This window comes from Myotis daubentonii, chromosome 10 (assembly GCF_963259705.1).
Source record: "Myotis daubentonii chromosome 10, mMyoDau2.1, whole genome shotgun sequence".
Lineage (NCBI taxonomy): Eukaryota > Metazoa > Chordata > Mammalia > Chiroptera > Vespertilionidae > Myotis > Myotis daubentonii.
In genome coordinates, this window is record NC_081849.1 from 39,986,723 (window position 1) to 40,007,380 (window position 20,658).

At 33.4% G+C, this 20,658-nt stretch overlaps 1 protein-coding gene across 7 annotated transcripts in view; it reads right to left on the bottom strand.

Moving 5' to 3' along the window:
• The window catches only part of CACNA2D1 (calcium voltage-gated channel auxiliary subunit alpha2delta 1), a 395,226-nt gene that overhangs the window by 49,305 nt on the left and 325,263 nt on the right, over window positions 1–20,658 (bottom strand). For 2 of the 7 annotated variants that reach the window (XM_059712158.1, XM_059712159.1), the window contains exons 13-21: window positions 20,468–20,546; window positions 19,554–19,603; window positions 17,835–17,924; window positions 13,642–13,719; window positions 11,537–11,611; window positions 11,174–11,248; window positions 7,897–7,953; window positions 3,813–3,884; window positions 2,437–2,508 (exon numbers count right to left, since the gene is read on the bottom strand). In XM_059712158.1, the coding sequence (XP_059568141.1) occupies window positions 2,437–2,508; window positions 3,813–3,884; window positions 7,897–7,953; window positions 11,174–11,248; window positions 11,537–11,611; window positions 13,642–13,719; window positions 17,835–17,924; window positions 19,554–19,603; window positions 20,468–20,546 (648 nt within the window). Of the gene's footprint in view, window positions 1–2,436; window positions 2,509–3,812; window positions 3,885–6,211; window positions 6,279–7,896; window positions 7,954–11,173; window positions 11,249–11,536; window positions 11,612–13,641; window positions 13,720–17,834; window positions 17,925–19,553; window positions 19,604–20,467; window positions 20,547–20,658 lie in introns of those variants that run through there. The other 5 variants (XM_059712160.1, XM_059712163.1, XM_059712164.1 and 2 more) reach the window with 3 other exon arrangements.

Here is a 20,658-nt window from a genome sequence, read left to right on the forward strand (position 1 = left end):
TATTCTATGTTATAATGTTTATTCTGTTATGGATATAGGTATATATAAAGCAAAATGTTAGGACAAAATAAACACCCACGTGATAAATTTTAAAAACTTACAAGTGAAAATCTTGGCAATTTATGCCAAATTATTAACCCAAATACTTTAAAAACATTTCCTGCAGAAACCGGTTTGGTTCAGTGGATAGAGCGTCGGCCTGCGGACTGAAAGGCCCCAGGTTCGATTCTGGTCAAGGGCATGTACCTGGGTTGCGGGCATATCCCCAGTAGGAGATGTGCAGGTGGCAGCTGATCGATGTTTCTCTCTCATCGATGTTTCTAACTCTCTATCTCTCTCCCTTCCTCTCTGTAAAAAATCAATAAAATATATTTTAAAAAAAAACAAAACAAAAAACAACAAAAAACATTTCCTGAAAAATAAACTGTAATAATGAAATAGGACTGTGAAATGTTCAATAAGACTCAGATAATCCATACCAGAGTATGTTTAAAAGAAATGGTTATAATATCAGGAAATTAATGCAGTCAGTGTATCTACATCCAAATGTAAGATTAGCATATTACTATTCTTATTAAGCCATTATTATAGTTTTATCTATCATGAGAGACTAACAACTCAGTATTATGAAGGTTGAGAAAACAACTAAATGTACCAGGGAAAGGAAGTAAAGAGAGAAATAACTGCCTGGATGTAGAATCTTTTATATGCAGCTGATGAACAATACTAAAGAAATTATTATTCTTTCTTCCATTAGATATAGTGATAACACATTCATATCTTGTAGTTCTTTTAGTTATTTCCAGTTTAGTCATCCTCATCAGAACAGTAACAGTCACTGAAGTATTAATTGGAGTTAGGCAACATACCAAGCACTTTGCAGTCACTGTCTCATTTAATCAACCTCCTGGTGAAGATACTATTATTTTCCACAATTAATGATGAAGAAATAAATAAAGGGGACTTTAATTGAGAGGATGAAGGAAATGTATGATGTCAAACCATTGTATAGCAACTACACAATGCTGCCGCTACACATCCAACATCCCTTGGTTTTATTTATGTGAGTGGAGAGTGGGAGAATGGAGGAATGGAGTGTTAAGGTTTTTGGACTAGTAAAATTCTTAAAATAACTTTTAAAAATAATGTTTACCTATTAGCTACTGCTCAACAAACATGGCAAACTAGTGTTGTTCTGCAAGTTGTAAAAATAATATCAGATTAGGAGACATACAAGATGATATTTTTTCACTATTAGTAATAGGAAAACTCTGTAGGTGAATATTGGTCATAAAATAATTTATAGTCAATTGAAGTAGGAAAATATCAAAGTGATTTAATAGAAACAAAAGTGATTTTTAAGAGTGTTCAAGTCAAAGATCTGGTTGATGGAACAACATGGAAAAGTTGGTGAAACTGGTGAATGGTACACATTTTTTCCTGTAAGGAGTGAAGGGGAAAACAGCACAGCTAAAGTCTGAGTAAAGAGAATTGAAGTTTTAACAAAGACTGAAATTGATTTTCACCTCCCCTTAGGGTCTCATAATGGGGACTCTGAATGATATAAAATAAGGAAAGCCACATGCCATTGCAGGATCCTATTTAAATCCTAGCTACATTTTAGGAAAAGATCTGCTGAGGAATTCAGGAGAAATCTGACATTTTAAAAGGATGCTATAAAGATTACATTTCTAGGCTCAAAAACTTCTGAGTTCTACATTTTTTCAAGTACTCAAATATATGAACATGCATTTACTCTACATGTGACTAATAACAGATAGGCACACTCCTCATATAAAGAATTCTTCAATGACAATGGAATAATAATAAACAATACATTGTATTACATTATTTGTACCAGTGACGTATGGGGGTAGTTGTGTTGTCTCCTGATTTAATTTCAGATTTGCAGGGAAATTATTATACAAAGTACATAAATAGTGCACTAAGATAAATCAAGCCAGAAACAAGTAAACAACCAAAAAATGTTTAAAATCCTAAATAGTTAATATGTGGAATACAATAATAAGAACATCCTCATTAAATTGTGCTTTATTTCTTATAATGATAAAAATAAAAATATTTCAAGAACATATTAATATAAGAATACATGAAAAATTAAATTAAATTTTAAAAAAGAATAAAGAAACCCAAAACAACATTATTTTATAAAAATCCAAGAGTTAAAAATCTTATTGAAAGGGGTGGGGTGGGCTAGAAGAGGTCAATGGGGGGAAAAGAGGACTTATGCAATACTTTCCATAAAGATTATAAAAAAAGACAACATCCCTCTAGGAAAGAAGAGTACCTTAAAAAATTTGTTTACTGGAGACAACCCTATTTTATAAATAAATATTGTTTTAATAGAAAAAAAGACTAACTACCAATATCAATTATTATTGACATGTATGAGAATAAGCCTGACTTAATACTTACCTCATCTTGAGACTTAACCAGAGTTCTGAAGGATTTTTCTCCACTTTCTCCATCTATCATTTTATTGCGAATCTAAGGAAAAATGAAAAAAATTATTTTATTGCAATTATTACTAATTGACCTACCAAAGTATGTTTATTAACATATTATACCTAACTTCAGAACCAACTGAATAAAAGTAGTAGGTTGCTGCTATTCTCTGGGAATACTTTTTTAAAAGCTATCACATTATAGTAAGTTTACATTATTTTTTAAAAATAAGAACATCCTTAATGAAATATTTTCAACGAGGCAGTAATTCTCGAAATATAATCAATAAAGGAGTGGTCAATTACTTTATGTGGTCAAGGGGAAACTGAGGTTTAAGAGTGGTGAAATAATAATTATAGTTACTCGGTGGCATGAGAGTCTGAAGACCAAGCTCCTTACTATTACATAATCCTACTCTATCATGTCAAAACATTTTACAACAAACATTCTTTAACCATCTAAAACATCCCAGCATCATACCTTGGCACAGGATAATTAAAATAAAGAATTAAATTCTATTGTAAAATGAGGAATAAAGCTGTAAAATATGTAAAGCAAGTACAAATTAAAACACAATCTGACAGATTATGATAAGAGAAGAAAGGGAGTTCATCCATATGAAAGAATCTTAAAAATCTTTGCTCTGGAGAGCAGTCAGCTTCAAAACCTGATTCTGCTACTTACCAGCTGAGTAACAGGAGACAAGCTAGGCAATGGAACCTTGTTGTACCTCGCATATCATCAGGACAACAGATATAATAACAATAATAATAACTATTTCAAAGGTTCTTGAGAATCCATGACTTACATGTCATGTACTCAATAAATATCATCATTATTATTAATGATTATCCTTATCATGATGGGAGACCCTCTCAGAGGAAGTGACATGTAATTCTGGTTTTGAAATTATATAGACATTTTCTGAGGAAAGAGCACTAAAACAAACATGTCAGCTTCTCTACACATGTTGCTCATTGGATGGTTGAATGGTTAGATTCCCTGCAAATTTCTTTCAACTCTATAGCAACATACTCCATATGTTTGTTTGTTTTATTGACACTCACATGTTTCATTTGTGTTGAGATACTTAAAATATCTCTATCTGTGAAATGAGAAAGAAACAAACATACCCAATTTAAAATATTTATTTCTTTTCATATGACCTTTTGGATAAGTGAGCCCAGGACCTAGCATTTTTTCAAGAGAAAAAAAACATCCAAATTTGTGTATACAGTACCTAAAAGAGCACCCAATCCGCTAATGCTGCTCAATAGATACTTGTGGAATGGGTGATTCCAGCATTTGAGCTGAGGGTCTTGTTCAGGCCTCCTGATTACACTCACCTCCACTTTAATATCATTCTCTAATTCTGCATCAAGGAAATCCAAAGTTACTGGCTCCTGAGATTTGGGGTTCTACACAAAAAATAATAATAATTAAGCATATGTGACATTGTAAAATGATGCTATATATAGAATAATTCAATTAATATTTGAATATAAAATTAACCTGTAAAGGTTACTTACCTAAGGTATAACAAAAATTATATAATAAAAATAATGATATATTCTTTCATATATATATATTTTTTAAAGTAATAATAAGTAGGGCCAGAAATTTAAGCTTTAAGTGCAGCAAATTTTAATTAATCATCAGCTGAAGATAGTCTTATTTTGAGCACTGAGTTAGATACTACATTTAGAACCACAAGCTCTGGGGGGAAATGACTTTGAAGATCCACTCAGAAGTTTCTCTTTAGTTATGATGGAAAGGAGCAAAATACAGCCAAGTTAATAACATATTAAGCAATATAACAAAGGGAATATATAACTAATATCCTTCCTTATTTGTATCTGTAAAGTAATAAGAGATTAAATGAAGAAAAATACTTTAAAACTTTGAATGTGCTCAGCAGAACAAGCTCTACTAAATGTATTCTTTCTTCTTACAATGCATAAATATGCAAATTTCTTTCATGTATTTGAATCTCAGAACCTTTACATATAGTTTATTTAAGGAAAAATTTGTGGCTAAGGCATAAAAAAACGTAATAAAGATTAGGTATTGTAATTGAATAATGACCCCGGGATTCATTAAATGCTGTTCCCTGCTTTAACACCTCCTACCGCTACTTCTTGCTGGTGTCCAACAATAAATAAAATTCATTGTGGAATAAGGAAGAATTTTTTAACTTATTTATATAAATATATCAAAATAAAAGTTAGCCTGGCTAATTCACCTCATATGACATTTTTAAAAAAGTTGTCAATTACAAAATGAAAACTTACTGAACTATTTGATAAACAAAAATATACTGATTATCTTATAACACATGCCAAGTAACGCAACATGCCATAGTAGAATTTCAAAGTTCACTGGAACAATGAAATTATAATAGGTATCTATAATTTTATAGTTACAAAATTTTAGAAACCAGGTGTTTAATGTTTCATAAAATAAATACTGCTATATTATAATAATTAAGTAAACAGGAGTAATAAATACAAACTACGCTGTACTATTGCAAGGTAAATAGATTTTGAATAATTTCAGCCTCACAGGCTCTTCCAAAATATATTCAGATCATCACTATTTTAAAGAATGTTTTAGGAGGACTGACTACCAAAGACAGCACCAATTATTAAAATGTACTGAAATTAACCATATCTTATTTATCACAAATGATGACAAATAAGTGTACATGGCATGTATTAATTTATAATTATAACAAAAAGGCCTTCTTTTGAAGATTAACTCCATTTAAACAATGCAAGATTATGATTCCCATGGATTTTGATGAATGAGGATTTTTTAAAAGGCAAATTTACAAAAATAATCTCAACCGTGTCTGTCAATTTTATTGAAAAAATATTCACCGCTTATGAACTCAATATGTAGAATCAGAAGATTCTAGATAACTGAAAATAAGTATCAAATTGTTCAATACTGACCATTGTTTGGATAGCATCTTATTCGCTCAGAAGCAAATATTGATTTGAAATGTCACATATTTCATAAGAAGAAAATAAAAATTAATGTTGAAAATAATCCTAATCCTTTCTTTAAAGAAACAAAAGTCTCTAACAAAAGGATACTCTATAGTTGAAAATATTAAGAATTGCTTATTTAAAAGTCCCATGAAATAAATTATCTCCACACAAACACCATTATACCAGCATTAAAATTTTAATAAGGTCACTGCAAAACAAAGTCAAAATAATCAAAACATAAATAAGAATGTTATCTTACATGCAATGGATAATGCATGGCATGACCAGACCCAAACAGCATGCATGGAGGAGGCATTATAGGAAGAATTGGCATGAAGATGATGTCCCAATCCAACATATAAAGACACAGAGAAGAAAATGAAATAATAAAAGAAAAATGTCAATAAATAACTTGTACTTTTTAAATGGCAATCTGGCTGACCATTTTTTGAAAGACCCATCGTAGGCAATTTTTTGAAAGACCCATCATAGGCACAGTTATAAAAAAAAATGCAAAAGTAAAATCTTCTAATAAGAAAGCAACGAGAGAGTCTTGAGAATTAGAATCAAGTTCCTCTACTCCCAATACTTTTAAGTTTTAAATATCTAACATTTTACATTTCTCATTTGTAAAATCTGAATATCAACTGACAGAATAACCACATAATTTGCGGAACTAAAATAAAATGCGATATTAACAAATTTTAAATTGAAATAATTAGTAGTTAAGTATTATTAAAAATACTACATACGTAGCTCAAAAAATATTCCCAAAATTCAGAAGTCTTGTGTGGTTGCTAGTTTGCCATTTGGGGTTTCCTTAAAGGAAAACAAACATAAAACAAACCACTTTTAAGGTTGTTTGTTTTAAAAATTATATCATAATATTACATGCAATCTGAAAGTACTGCAAGAATAACAATTCACTAAGATGTACATGACTGCTAAGATCATACACAGAAACATGCAAGAAGAGGAACATAAAATAATTTATCAAGACATAAGTATAATTTTAATCTCCAAAGGAATCATACAAGATATAAAGACTGATGCAACAAATGAAATTCAAATTGTCATGGAGTTCGACAGCTAGGAGGGAATTTCCTGAAGCCATTAATCTAGAGACTCCGCACTTTAGAACAACCTGGGTTAGTTTAAAAACTATTCGGAAGCCTGGATTTCGTCCCCTGCCAGATTAAATGAAATTTTCAGGAAATGGAGCCTGAAATATATATATATTTTAATCTCCTAGGCAGATATACTGTGTGGGGTAGAAAATAATTATTAGTTTAAGCCTCTGCTCAATTACGCAAGTTTACAGTGTTGGCTGTAAGTCCTACTTTTATAGCTCAAAGGTTTCTTAATACCACACTACTTCTCCATTATAGATGCCCCTTGAGTTATGATGAGCTTATGTCCCGATAAACCCATCATAAATGGAAAAGATTATAAGTTGAAAATGCATTGAACACTTCTAACCTATGGAGCATCATACCTTTAGATAGGCTACCTTAAACGTGCTCAGAACTCTTAACATTGTCCAGCATCATGGGAGGGGATCCTACCATATCCTGCTAGCCCAGGAATAGATCAAAATTCATAATACGATTTCTACTGAATGCATATTGCTTTCACACCTTTGTGAAGTCAAAAAAATCCTAAGTCAAATCATTATAAGTAGAGACCATTTGTATTATGTCACCAACTTTCTTTTTTTAAGAAACTGTAAGCTTACATTTAAAGCCTTAAATAATATTGAACTTTCTTTAACATTGAAAAATTTTTTTTTTTACTAAACTGTACTAAATTACAGGAAGTATTCTTTTACATTTGTTATTTTTAAGGTGCTTAAAGAAATATGCATACATATAATAAAGTTTAAATTTTGTTGACAATAGAGAAAAATTTTGAGTTTGCCAAGCATTAACAAACAATTCATAATGTTTATTTGTAATTTTAGACATCTTTAATTAGTTGAAGGGAATTTTCTCTAACCTCTAACTAAGCATACACTTTTAGAAAGTAAAAAATAGAAACGTTGGCTTAAATTCTATGGCTTATAGAAAATATCACATCAGAATTGTATTTTTATTTCCACTTAGAAATGAATTTCACAAATTGTTAAGATTACATGGATTTGATACCAATTTCACAATGTTTAATAAATTTATCTTTAGAAGCCATCTGATTATTATGCTGATTGTTAACATTATTACTACATAATTTGCTAGCAATTTTTAGTTAGCCAATGCACACCCTCTGCCATCATTCATAACATTTTGCTCCAGCTTATTGAGAAACGGTGCTCATCTCCATCTCATGCTCTGGAAGCTTGATGTCAGGAAAGGCAGCATTAATCATAAGCTTTTAGAAAGAGAAGCTTAATTTCAACTCTGATTTTGCAAATTTGAAGGCACTGCTAATTTCATTCAGTTACCTGAACATTGGGTCTCCTTTTTCTTAAATTAATTGTTGGTATACCCACACCAATAGGCTAAAGCAACAGAAAGATGGTAATTCATCATGCTACAAACTCAACATAGATAAGGGTTTTATCCTATAATCAATTGTGGTCATGTATTTGCTTGATAAAAAACAGGTATTATAGAGTTCATGAAGAGTCAGTAAACAAAATAAAAGTTTAAAAATATGGTAAGTAAAAAAACTGTGTTTTTGTTTGTTTGTTTGTTTGTTAAGAGAAATGACTGTTAATATTCTCTTTTCTTTTTCCGAGGAAAAAAGTGAGGAAGTTGTAAGTGAGAAAGATGATTTGTCTCAGACAACTTTCATGCTGATTAAGAAAATAAAATGAATGTATAGAATTTACGTAATTCAAATGTGTTAAAATATAAATACTATAGACTATTAAAAAGTTTTAACCCTTAAAACTTGTGCCTTTGTTTTCTGAAGTAATACCAAATATATCTGTGGCACTAATGGATAATTCAATCAAAACACTATATATTTATTTTAAATATTGACTTCTATAACATAGAGAATATACAATTTCCTTTACAATAAATACTTCTTGGGATAGGTCAAAAGGAATTACCTAATATGTATACTTAATCTGATTATTTCAATAAAACAAAATGGAAAACAATTAAAATGAATTTTCAAATAAAACAGGAAACATAAAATTAGACTTGACCTTGTTAAATAATTTAGGATACTATAGGACATAATATTATTTTCCTTTTTTTTTTCTATTGGTGAATTGCTAATAAAAAATTAGGATTACTTTTGTTAGCCTATCTGCTGAAATTACCATATTGGTCCTTTGTCAGTTTCTGAAACATTTGTCATATACTGTATTATCATCTTATGAGTTTCTTGTATCAATCTGTATAGTATAAATCACCCACAAAATAGAAATTATGTTTAACTTTTAATGATAAGAATTCAAAACCATGAATTTAAGAAAAAAATACATTGTTTAACTATATTTCTTTGTAATGGTTTCTAAAATAATATTTTTCTAAATGTGATCTGTTGCATACTTGCTTTTAATAATTTCCTATATAAAAATACAAAAAGCTGGCCCTGGCCACGGTGGCTCAGTTGGGCATCCTCCCATGCAGAAAGGTTGCCATTCAATTTCTGTTCAGGGCACATGACCAGGTTGCAGGTTTGAACCCCAGGAGGGGCGTGCAGGAGGCAGCCGAGTAATGATTCTCTCTCATCAATGATGTTTCTCTCTCTCTCCCTCTCCCTCTCCCTCTCCCTTCCTCTCTGAAATCAATAAAAATATATATTTTTTAAAAGAATATAACTTATACCTTAGAAAAAAGGCATAAAGATTAGGATAAAAAGGTTTATGCAATTTTATCACTTCCCAATAACTCACAGATTAATAAACACTTCCCATTTCTGCAGCCCATCCCATGGAGTTTTACTTATTGAATTGCATACATATTTTTATAAGTCTATTCAAAAGTAGAAAAAAAAAACACCCCACACTCTTGGAGATGAAGGGGAGAGAGAGAGAATTACCAGAAGAAAAGGGCAACAGAAAACGTGGCCTATGCATTGAGGAACATCTACACTAATAAAAGAGAAAAATGGTAATTGGCGTACGACGATACCCTTTTCATTGGCTAATCAGGGCTATATGCAAATTAACTGCCAACTATGATTGGCAGTTAACTGCCAACTAAGATTGGCAGTTAACTGCCAACAAGATGGCGGTTAATTTGCATATGTAGGCACAATGCAGGGAGGCGAAAGGGAAAGCAGGAAGAAGCCCCCTGCCACTGACAGTGATTGGAAACCCAGGGGGGAGCTAAGAGCTGGGGGGCAGGACAAAGGCGGCCCCAGGGCCGCCTTTGCCCTGCACCCCAGCCATGATCAGAGAATCAGGTGCCTTTTCCGCCCTGGCCAGTGATAGCAGGAAGTAGGGGTGGAGCCAGCGATGGGAGCTGGGCACGGTCGAAGCTGGCAGTCCCGGGAGCTAGGGGTCCCTTGCCTGGGCCTAAAGCGGAGCCCACAATCGCGGGGCCACTGCAGCTGCGGGTCCCCACTGCCCGAGCCAGACGCCTCAGCCAGACGCGTTAGGCCTGGGCCGGGGCGGAGCCTGCAACTGCGGGGAGCTGGGGGTCCCCTGCCCAGGCCTGACACCTCTGCCGGAGGCCTCAGGCCTGGTCAAGGGGCCGATCCGGTGATTGGTGATCGGAGGGTGATGAGGGTCAATTCCTCTGGCCGAGGCATCAGGCCTGGGCGGGGGGCTGAGCCGTGGATTGGGGGGGATATGATGGTCCCCTTGCCCAGGCCTGAAGCCTGGGTCAGAGGCTTCAGGCTTGGGCGGGGGGTGGAGCAAGAGATCAGAGGGAGATGGGGGTCCCCTGCCCAGGCATGATTCCTGGGCCAGAGGCCTCAGGCCTGGGCGGGGGCCAGAGCCAGTGATCGGGGGGAGATGGGGGTCCCCTGTCCAAGCCTGACACCTCTGGCAGAGGCGTCAGGCCTGGGCAAGGGGCTGATCAGGTGATCAGAGGGTGATGGGGGTCTACGCCTCTGGCCGAGGCATCAGGCCTGGGCAAGGGGCAGAGCCAGCAATCGGAGGGGTCTGGGGGTCCCCTGCCCAGGACTGATGCCTGGGCCAGAGGCATCAGGCCTGGGCTGGGGGCAGAACCAGTGATGGGGGAAAATGAGGGTCCCCTGCCCAGTCCTGACGCCTCTATCAGAGGCGTCAGGCCTGGGCAAAGGGCCTATCCTGCGATTGGAGGGTGATGGGGGTCAACGCCTGAGGGCTCCCAGTATGTGAGAGGGGGCAGGCTGGGCTGAGGGACACCACCCCCACACACACCCAGTGCACGAATTTCATGCACCGGGCCCCTAGTTACTTATATTTATCAGATTCATGTGGGTGGACAGGGTGGGGGTGGGGGTGGGAGTCTGCAATCTCCTTCACTATCTTACAACCTTAAACAAAGTCCCAAGTGGGACGTGTGGAACTCAGGCATGGGTGGTAATAATGGCTGTCTTTAAGATAAGAATATTGATTAGCTAAATATTGGAAAGCTAAATTGATAAGAGAAAATAAACAGTGCTTTCACATTTTGATATATTATAAACTGTGATCTTGTCATCTATTAACATTACAAATATAAAGCTTCTATTTAGTGCTATACAGTGAATTCTAAAATAACATACCAATGAAGAACATTTACCATTAATTTTACAGGACACTAATCATTGTAAACAAATTATATACATACCTTTGGCTGAAGATTTGGATGTAATAAAACGTAACCATTAGGATCAATTGCAAAATAATAGCCATTAGGGCACAGCTGCAAACAAACAATAAAAGTAAAAAAAAAAATTAGATAGAGATTCCTAAGCCACAGGCAGAAATCCTCATTCTCCTTTTAAAATAAATCTTAAATACACATTTTAAAGCATGAAGAAAGATAACATGATATCTTTATTTTTTTACTTTAAGGATCCTTTTAATATTTAGTTCCTTCATTAATATAACTGCACATAATTTTTAAAGTTATTTAATGCTTTATGGACAAGTTAAATTTACACAGAGTTTTAAGACAGAAAAGATACCAAAATGGTAAATTGCATCTTACTGTAAAGCGTGGTGTTAGTCTTTTAATATCTTCCAAAGACACATCAACTCCCATCACACCAAGAATCAGCTGGTTCTATAAGATAGCAAAAAGGTAGTGGGTTTTATACCAAAACTTTATATATTTCTACACAATATTACTCATCCCTTTGTTTAGCATTGTTTGTATGCCATACTATAGCTCAAATTTACATTATATATAGATATAGATATAGATATATAAAGTAATATGGCATATATGTATGGCATTTTTGTATCAATGTACAATGATTTTCAGCTTTGTTTTCCCACAAATTTATTACTATTTAACTTAAAAAATAAAATCTTGAAAATTTATGTTATGAAAAATTCTATTTGATACTTCTTGTACTTATTTTACCCCTAATATTCAACTTTATTGCTACTGTATAGTCAGCAGCTGCAGCTCTGTGAGCGTGTATGCATGTGAGTGTATACTGACTTTGTGGTGTACTATCATGACATAGACAATAGTGCGGTGAAGGCCTGGGGAAGGGGTGGCAGGAGTGGGGGGAGAGGGGGGTCAATGGGCGAAAATGGGGGCCATCTGTAATACTTTCAACAATAAAAAATAAAAATTTTTAAAAAGCACCAAAATGTCTAGCTTATAGTTAGATGTTTGGTAATAGGCAATGAGAAAACTATTGATTTTTGCTGTTGATAGTATCTATTCTACTATCCTAAAAAGTATGTGATCTTATTAGTAATAAAGTTGCAGAAATCCTAAAAACACTAATTTCTGCTTGCTGCTAATTTCCCAGAAATACCAAAGAATGGGCATCATAGCTTTAGTTGCAAGTCAAGGAGACTGTTTGGCAAACTGTTATCTTAATATTCTATGTAACATAAATTAAAAATGGAGTTAACATTTAGAATCAGGAATTTTTGTTTTAAATAAAATTATATAAATTATAAGTTAAATTTAGATGTTACCAAGAAAATTGTAAAATCCAGTCTATAGTTATTATCAGAATTCTTTAAACTTTGTGTAGATGCACAGAGAATGAGAAAGTTATGTCAACAACTATGCTGTTTTCCTAGTTCAAGTAAAATCCCAAATTAAAGCAGTCCCTGGTACAGTCCATATGAGGAGAGAGAACGGCTACTTTATGAGTTATGATATTATGACCCACAGACATTTAAGAGTGGTAATGGGCCTTCAAAGAGGACTAAGCAATGTTTTCTATGGCTACATTATTAAAATAAGGAGCTCAACGGAAATTTATGATAACTAAACAAGTGATGCTTAAGTGCTAGAGGCTTCATTATACCATAAACTGGAAATAAATGGCCCTCACATCAAGAATGACAACCGAACTACAAAATGACTATTTAGTATTCTCTGACATTCTTAAATTCCTTTTGCGATAAGCTAAGAAATAAGCATGTAACCCTATTTTTAAATCAAAAGTATTTAAAAAATAAGAAATGGAAAATAACAAGCACAAGCTATTTTTCAGAACTTTCCAAATTTTAAGTGGGTAGCATTTTATTGCAGTGACAATATACCAGTGCTATAGAAATAAAAAAAAAAAATTGTGAAACTCAAGTGTTTTTCCTGAACCTTAACATAGAAAACATAAATTATTTAAATCAGATCCTTGAGTGGCATGATGATTAAACCATTGGGAAATGTTTGGTGTCAGTTGATTCAAACCATTCCCAATGGTTTGAATGGGAGTTGGAGGAGGAACAACTCATTAAATATACCTATGTACACCTGAGACAAAATGGTTTTGTTTGGATGTTCTTTCTGAACTCCGTGAATATCTTAGATGCATTTTAAAAATGTGCCCATAACAGTATTGCCCATTCATTACATAATTACTCCCAGAGTCTGAACTTGTGTTCTCATCAGGTCATAGTTAAATAGGGTTAGGCTGAATCCTGTCTGTGGGGAAACAGAGGACTTGACCTGCATTTCCTTTTTCCCAGGTGGTTATCACAGAAGCAGCTGTTGCCTTTTACTTCCAGCCTCACAGTCAGTTACACTGTATGTACTTCCTTATAGAAATATCTTATCCACATTGAGCTTCAATGTCATAGTTTATCAGTTATTATTATTAATTTTATCAATTAACTTTTAACCTTTAGATTTGTCTTATTTTCAACTTGGCCAGTTATATTGAAGACCGGAAGAGTTCCAGTAATGACAAGTCCCAGTTCCTAAAAATAGAATCAGAGAGAAAAGGCAAATTAAAATTAAAACTTAAACTCTGTTCTACTGCATTAGTCTTTGTTATCTGACATTGCATTTTATACTATATAAAGAGCCACAAAAAAACTAGTAATAGATTTTGAAAGATTATTTTACAAAAAAATCAATAAAAATGTCTTAGAAATAATCAAGATCTATTAGGCAGCCATTGAAGCATGCAACACCTAAAATATTATTCTATAAGAGCACTGCAAATAACTTAAAATACAAAAAAATCAACTGACACCAAACATTTCAGTTATCCTGTTCTACTCTTTCCTTTACAGTGATAGTTCACCTAACACCAGAGGCCTCAATGAGCAGAGTGATATTAAAATATTATGTGCTTCAAATGATTTATTCACTTTCCTTTGTTGTAGCTTCATTCTTGATTTTCTTTTTCATGCCCTAGCCCAAGGCTTACATGCTAAATCACAAATGTGTTGCAGAATAACATTATGAACCAAAGAAACATGTTACAGATAACTGCATTTCTGGGATATTCTTGGTAAATACTATGCTGTTCAAAAGAAGTAATATCCTCCAAAATAAAGAGTAGTTTTCACAAAGTAAAATGATGTAGACAAAAACTTTAAGCAATAAAACAATTAAAAAAATATGAAAGACTAGTCATGAAGCAGCTTAGTGTAACAATAATAAATCAGAATTTAGATGATATCATAGATTAAACTAGAGGCCCGGTGCATGGATTCATGCACCAGTGGGGTCCTTCAGCCTAGCCTGTGCCCTCTGGCAATCCGGGACCCCTCAGGGGATGTCAGAATGCCGGTTTCAGCCTGATTCCTACAGGCCAGGCTGAGGGACTCCACAGATGCACCAGGCTGGTTTAGGCCCAATCCCCACAGGCCAGGCTGAGGGACCCCACTGGTGCACAAATCCATGCACCAGGCCTCTAGTATGCATATAAGATCTTTGGTTAATCTCTTCTATCCTTCCTTGAGATTCATCAGTCTGTTCCATGTTTCCATACCTGTGCATTGAGTGTCTGCCCCCTTGTGGTCAATGTGCATCATAGCTACCGGTCAAACAGTTGCTTAGGCTTTTATATATATATAGATGAGACCATGGATTAGTCCAAATGAACTGATTTTCAAGTCAGAGGTTCCCTTTTCTTTATTAGTGCCATCTGACTAATAAAGAAATATAGGCTACCTATATATTTACCACTATTTCATGTCAAAAAACATTTTTAACAGTCATTTTAAAAATAATTTTAAAATTGTCAAAAATTTCTCAGCTAAGCTGAGAAAATAGTGAATGATATTAGTGAAAAATATTAGTGAATCTTCTTGTGAATAATAACCCTAAATCCAAATCTCAGGACCCCTGTTCTCATTCCAGAAACAGCATGGTCTCATGGAGAAATGTCCTAGACTAGGGTTTAAAAATGTGCATGTGGGAAGCACAAAAATAATGGAAACCAAATAAAGTGAGGAAGGACAATCATAGAGAGGCTTTCAGTAGAACAAGATACTAAATTTTGGGGACAAATAAAGGAAACATCTACACATAGTTGGGTGCATGATTTATACGTTAGCTCTCTAATTAGTCCTAAACAAGACCATTTGACAATGAAAGCATCCTTAATTAATGTGCAAATTAATATTCACAATGAAAATATTTCACCTAAAAAAGGCAAAATTACAGGTAATTCATAAAACTAGTCCCCAAAAATAATTAATTGAAAATTCCTTTTGGCAAACTTTCCATTTGACTTATAATGTACATACATGCTAGTATAGAATAAGATAAGGTATATATGGATATAATCTCTTTCTTGGATCACTTTTGCATTTGTATAGAATACTCTAATTAGCATATAAATACTGTAACATGTTCTAAAATAAGATATAAGACTAATATATTAAATAAATTCATGGATAAACTCATTGGTGGCCAACAATCATTTTCTCCCTTATTTATACAGCAGACAGAAAACAACAAAAAACACACACAACAACTGTACTCGTTTCTAGAGAATTAGAAAAGAGGAACAAAGCAAGATTTCTGCTCTCCTGGAATTTATTTGGTATTTATTTTCTAGAACCCAGCTCTTTTCCCCCCTCTCTCTTTTTATGTGCAGAACCTCACTTTACCTCCCAAATAAAGTGAACCCTCTATAATACTGCTCCAGTCTTATTTCTGTGCTTTCTCTCATTATCTCCTGAAGTGACTTATGTATCATTCCTTCATATACCCAGCACTTCGCAACTTTCATCCTGGTTCACTGCTCATCACCAATAATAAAAACCTAACCTGAAGTGGAAAATCAGAAAAAAAATGCCACCATCTTTTTAACCTCACCCTACTTTATCTCAACATATATGGCTTATTTCTTCTGAATTTCCAGATACCTTTTCATTTGCTCATTATACTTATTACAGTCTTAGAGTATTTTCCCTTTTACTTCTTGGTATAACAGTAATTTTGACCAGCATTTGTTTTGAATCTGCTTTGTACAGAGACTATTAACAAATAGTTAGAAATACAAGATGGGTCACTTTTCATTTTCAAGTGAGCAAAAAGAATATGTGTTCTTTTTTGACATTTAATTTCAGCTTACAGAACAGCATATTTAGAACCAACATTTCTTCCTAATGTCTTCTGTGCTATCAGTAAGAACCTTACCAACAGTGCACAAATGTTGGTGAATGAACTTCTGGTCATAGGAAATACTACAGGGCATAATTATTGACTCCTCCTATCATACTCTGTACTATGATGGATTTGGGAAAGGATGAAATTTGGCCATAGCTTTAGATGACCATGTGACCTTAAATAAATATGTGATGTCAAGAAGGGACACTGGACAGTAATTTTAACCAGGGGCCTGAGGTAGCAAGCTTCACTTATCGGCCTTAACATGCAAGGCTGCTGCTAACAGTGCCTATGTTCCCTCTAACTTCCTGTACATGTTTATTTTACAAGAACCAGATGATAAGTAATTTAAGTGGGTTGCATTTTGCCCCTTGGGTTCATCGTTGTATTTAGAACAGTTGAATCAGCATATAATTAAATTTCAAGTAGGAAAAAGGGTTATTGAATCACTATGTACTTTTCAGAGCTTAGTACTTTGATTCTCTCTAATATGTACATTAGTAAAATCATTAATAAAGTCTTATTAAGATTAAGCATATGAATATTTCTTAAGTATGATAATTACTGTCTATAACTTTCATATCAGGAAAGAAAAATTTACATTAACATTTTTTTCCCCTCAGATTCAGCCCTATTAACATTTTGAGCTGGATGATTCTTTGTTGCGTGTGCATGGTGGGAGGGTGGGAGTTCTCTCGTCCATAGTAGGGTGTTTAGCAGCGTGCCTGCAGGGCGTCTGCACCTCAGTCATCGTGCTAGAAATATCTATGTAGGTATTTCCAAATGACCTGCGAAGGGGAAAATCACTCACAGCTGAGAACTTCCACCTTAAAATATAATTGAATACCTGTACTAAAATTGTAATTGTGTAATGGACAAGTGAACATGCTTTTCTTATTTCATACCAGATTTGATCACCTCAAGGGTCTATTTTTATAAACATCTGGGGTTGTTTATAAAACAACCTAAAGCAAGAGTTTATATATGAAGAGGTGATTAGGTTTGTACTGAATTCAGAATAAGGTAAGATTTCTTGCCTGTCTAACTGCATGTACTTCTGAGTTTTTTGGGGATCTGGCTTGATTTACTGAAGCTACAAATGCTTCTGCTAGTGGAGGTCTACTTTTTAAATACTTCAAAATTCTTGCAGTAACAGGTACTGATTCACAAGACTTTCAGCATTTTCACATAGCTATTGAAAAAGTTATGGAAATGCCCATGAATTCATGATTGGAAACTTTACATTCTTAATGGATCAACTGAAAAAGAGATAACACTTTATATCTGTGGTTCTCTAGTATACAAGTATAGCTTCGTATTTAGATTATCTAAATTCTAGTTTAAAAAAGTTGTGATAGGGTTTTTAAAAAGGTTTAGCGAAATGGAAAAGAGAAATGTCATCTACAAAGAAGTGAGCTGTGTGCTTTTGTTATGACAGTTTTTGGTTGAATAGCCAACCTCTTACCAGTGCATCCAGGTACACATTTGTCCATTGGACTTGCTTAGCTTTGTCTCCTGCTAAAACCATTGGTCTTCCCAGAACATCCAAATATTCCTATTTATTAAAAAAAAGTAAAATAGTTGAAAATTAAAAATGCTGTGTTAAAAAAAACCATCTCCACAGAAGAAAAATTATCTAGAGTTAAAAATGAATATGGAGTCAAAATTATTAAGACAGTAAGCATGTAATCATTCAATTCCTACTTTGGGCACTCCTTAAATGGTATAACTACATACTCTGAATCAACATTATTTGACTTACATTATTTATAAAATATATCTACCCTAGTTTTTCCTAGTAACAATCAAAACATTATCTTTCTGTGGCAAAGCCAATGATAAGTGAAATATGTTCCTTGTGAATTGTTTTATGTTAATCTAAACTATTTTAGGCTCTGTGATTTACTGGATGGAACTGCACAAATTTGAAATAATAAAGCAGCCACGTATTTGCTTTCATATCATAGATTGTTTGGCTGAAATTCAAAACTACATTTAAACATATAAAAAAAATAAATGAAATACTGTGCCAAATCTAGACATCAGACTCAAATGCAGCTGCTGTTTCATTTCAACATCCAATGTATTCAGAATTCATTTCCACAAATTTCACATTATTTAAGCTAAATTTGACTTAGTCTATTTTACAGATCCTCAGTTATATTCAAAATTGAGCTATGGTTTCAAACAGTAATTTATGAATACTTAAAAATAAAACAATTTAAATTAACTTAATTGTTTCAATGTATAAAGTTACTGACCAGGCATGTTTTTCTTTTTCTATGTATTTTATTTATTTATTTATTTTTCTTTATTAAGGTATTACATATGTGTCCTTATCACCCAATTGCCCCCCAAGACCCCCACTCAGGCCCTCACTTCCCTGTTGTCTCATTGGTTAGGCTTATATGCATGCATAAAAGTCCTTTGGTTGATCTCTCCTCCTTAAATGGTTGTAGAAAAACCATCTCCTTGATGCAAGTTTATTTTAAACAGGTAAATATATCTACAAGGTTTATTTGGGGATGTAAATTCTTAGTAAGAACTTATATAATTTGTCCAGAATAATTACAGTTTCATTTTCTATGTGATACCGACAACTGGAAAAAAAAACCTCATTTAAATTATTTGCAAGAGAACCAGGTTCAAATTACATGAGATGAGACTATTAGTAACTTTGATTGTATTTGTTTTGTACGATGTTTTTCACATCTGAGAAGAACAATATACTTATATATTTTATGTTTGAGTTTTAGAACCCTTGGAACCTTAATGGAATAGAAAGTAATACATTGCTGCCCTGGCTGGTGTAGCTCAGTTGGTTGGAGCCACATCACAGTGCCTCAAAGGGTCATGAATTTGATTCCCAGTCAAGGCATATACCCAGGTTTCAGGTTCTATCTCTGGTCAGGAGGCAAGCAATATATGTTCTCTCTCTCTCTACCTATCCCTTCCTCTGTTTCTAAAATCAATAAAAACATATGCTTGGGTGAGGAATAAAAAACAACAATACATTACCATAATACTCATCATTTTGTTACAATTGTAATATTATGCATAAACGTAAACTTATTACATAAAATATTTTCATTTTCACCTATTTTCTGCATATTGAGCACATATAATTCAGATAATACCTTATACTTTGAAAGCAATAATTTAACAAAGGTTTGAAAAACTGTACCTGAGTATTGATTCTTATTGCCCCAATGGAAGGAATTTCATAATAATAACCTGAAACATATGTATACATATTTATGAAAATATATTATAGAAGTGTTCATGCAATTATTTATGGCTTCATAAGGAAAAGATTTTTTCACCTTAATTGTGCAAACAGTAAAATATTAACACCACCAATAAATTTGAAAATTATTGATTATTGTATATTCATTACAGATACATAGTTTATTAGAAATGTTGCTACATTATCTTATATTGTACAAAATAACTTATTTTCCTACAAAACAATAGTGAACCTGATAACATTAAAAATGTTTTCTATGGGGGAAATTATTGACAACGAATGATCATGGGTATCTGATAATCATATTTATATAAAATATGTGCCTAAATATAACTTTAAGAATAAATTTAGGTTCTTGCTATTCCTATGTGATCACTGTTTATCTTTCAAATAACATCTTATATTTTTTCTGAGTACAAAGGAAATATGGACTTACTACACAAAATATGAATTATTTAGAAACGTGTAAAATTACATTTTTAAAACAACAATAATTTAACCAGACAAAAATGTACATATGTCACACTTTCTTATATCCAAGTTTTATATAATTTAGGTATTCTTTCATTGTTAGTTTTTCACATTAAGGTTATATTTAATAAGCATCATTAAGTATCATTTAATATATCCTTTTATGAATGTACAATATCGCCAGTGTCTGAATTTTTATATAATGTAACAAAAAGTCTGTTGTGTTGTTTTTCCACAGAAAACATTGTCAGCATCTTATTCTAGCCTTGAGTCCTATAAAATTAGCTACAACTTTAGATTATTTTCAATAGTAATATGTAGAACTACAACTACCAAATTATTTTTTTCTAATAAAACGTGGTCATGAAAATGGATGATACCTTTATTTTCACAGGCCATCCACTGAATAGGTCCTCTGTCATAATTATGTTGACCAACAGAAAATGTGAATACACGTACCTGGTGAATAAAAATTTAGGTATCTGTTAGGCTGCATACCCTTTAATTAAACTGCACAACAATATAGCTAAAGTAAAAATAAATAAATAAATAAAAGCATGTTTTTCATAGT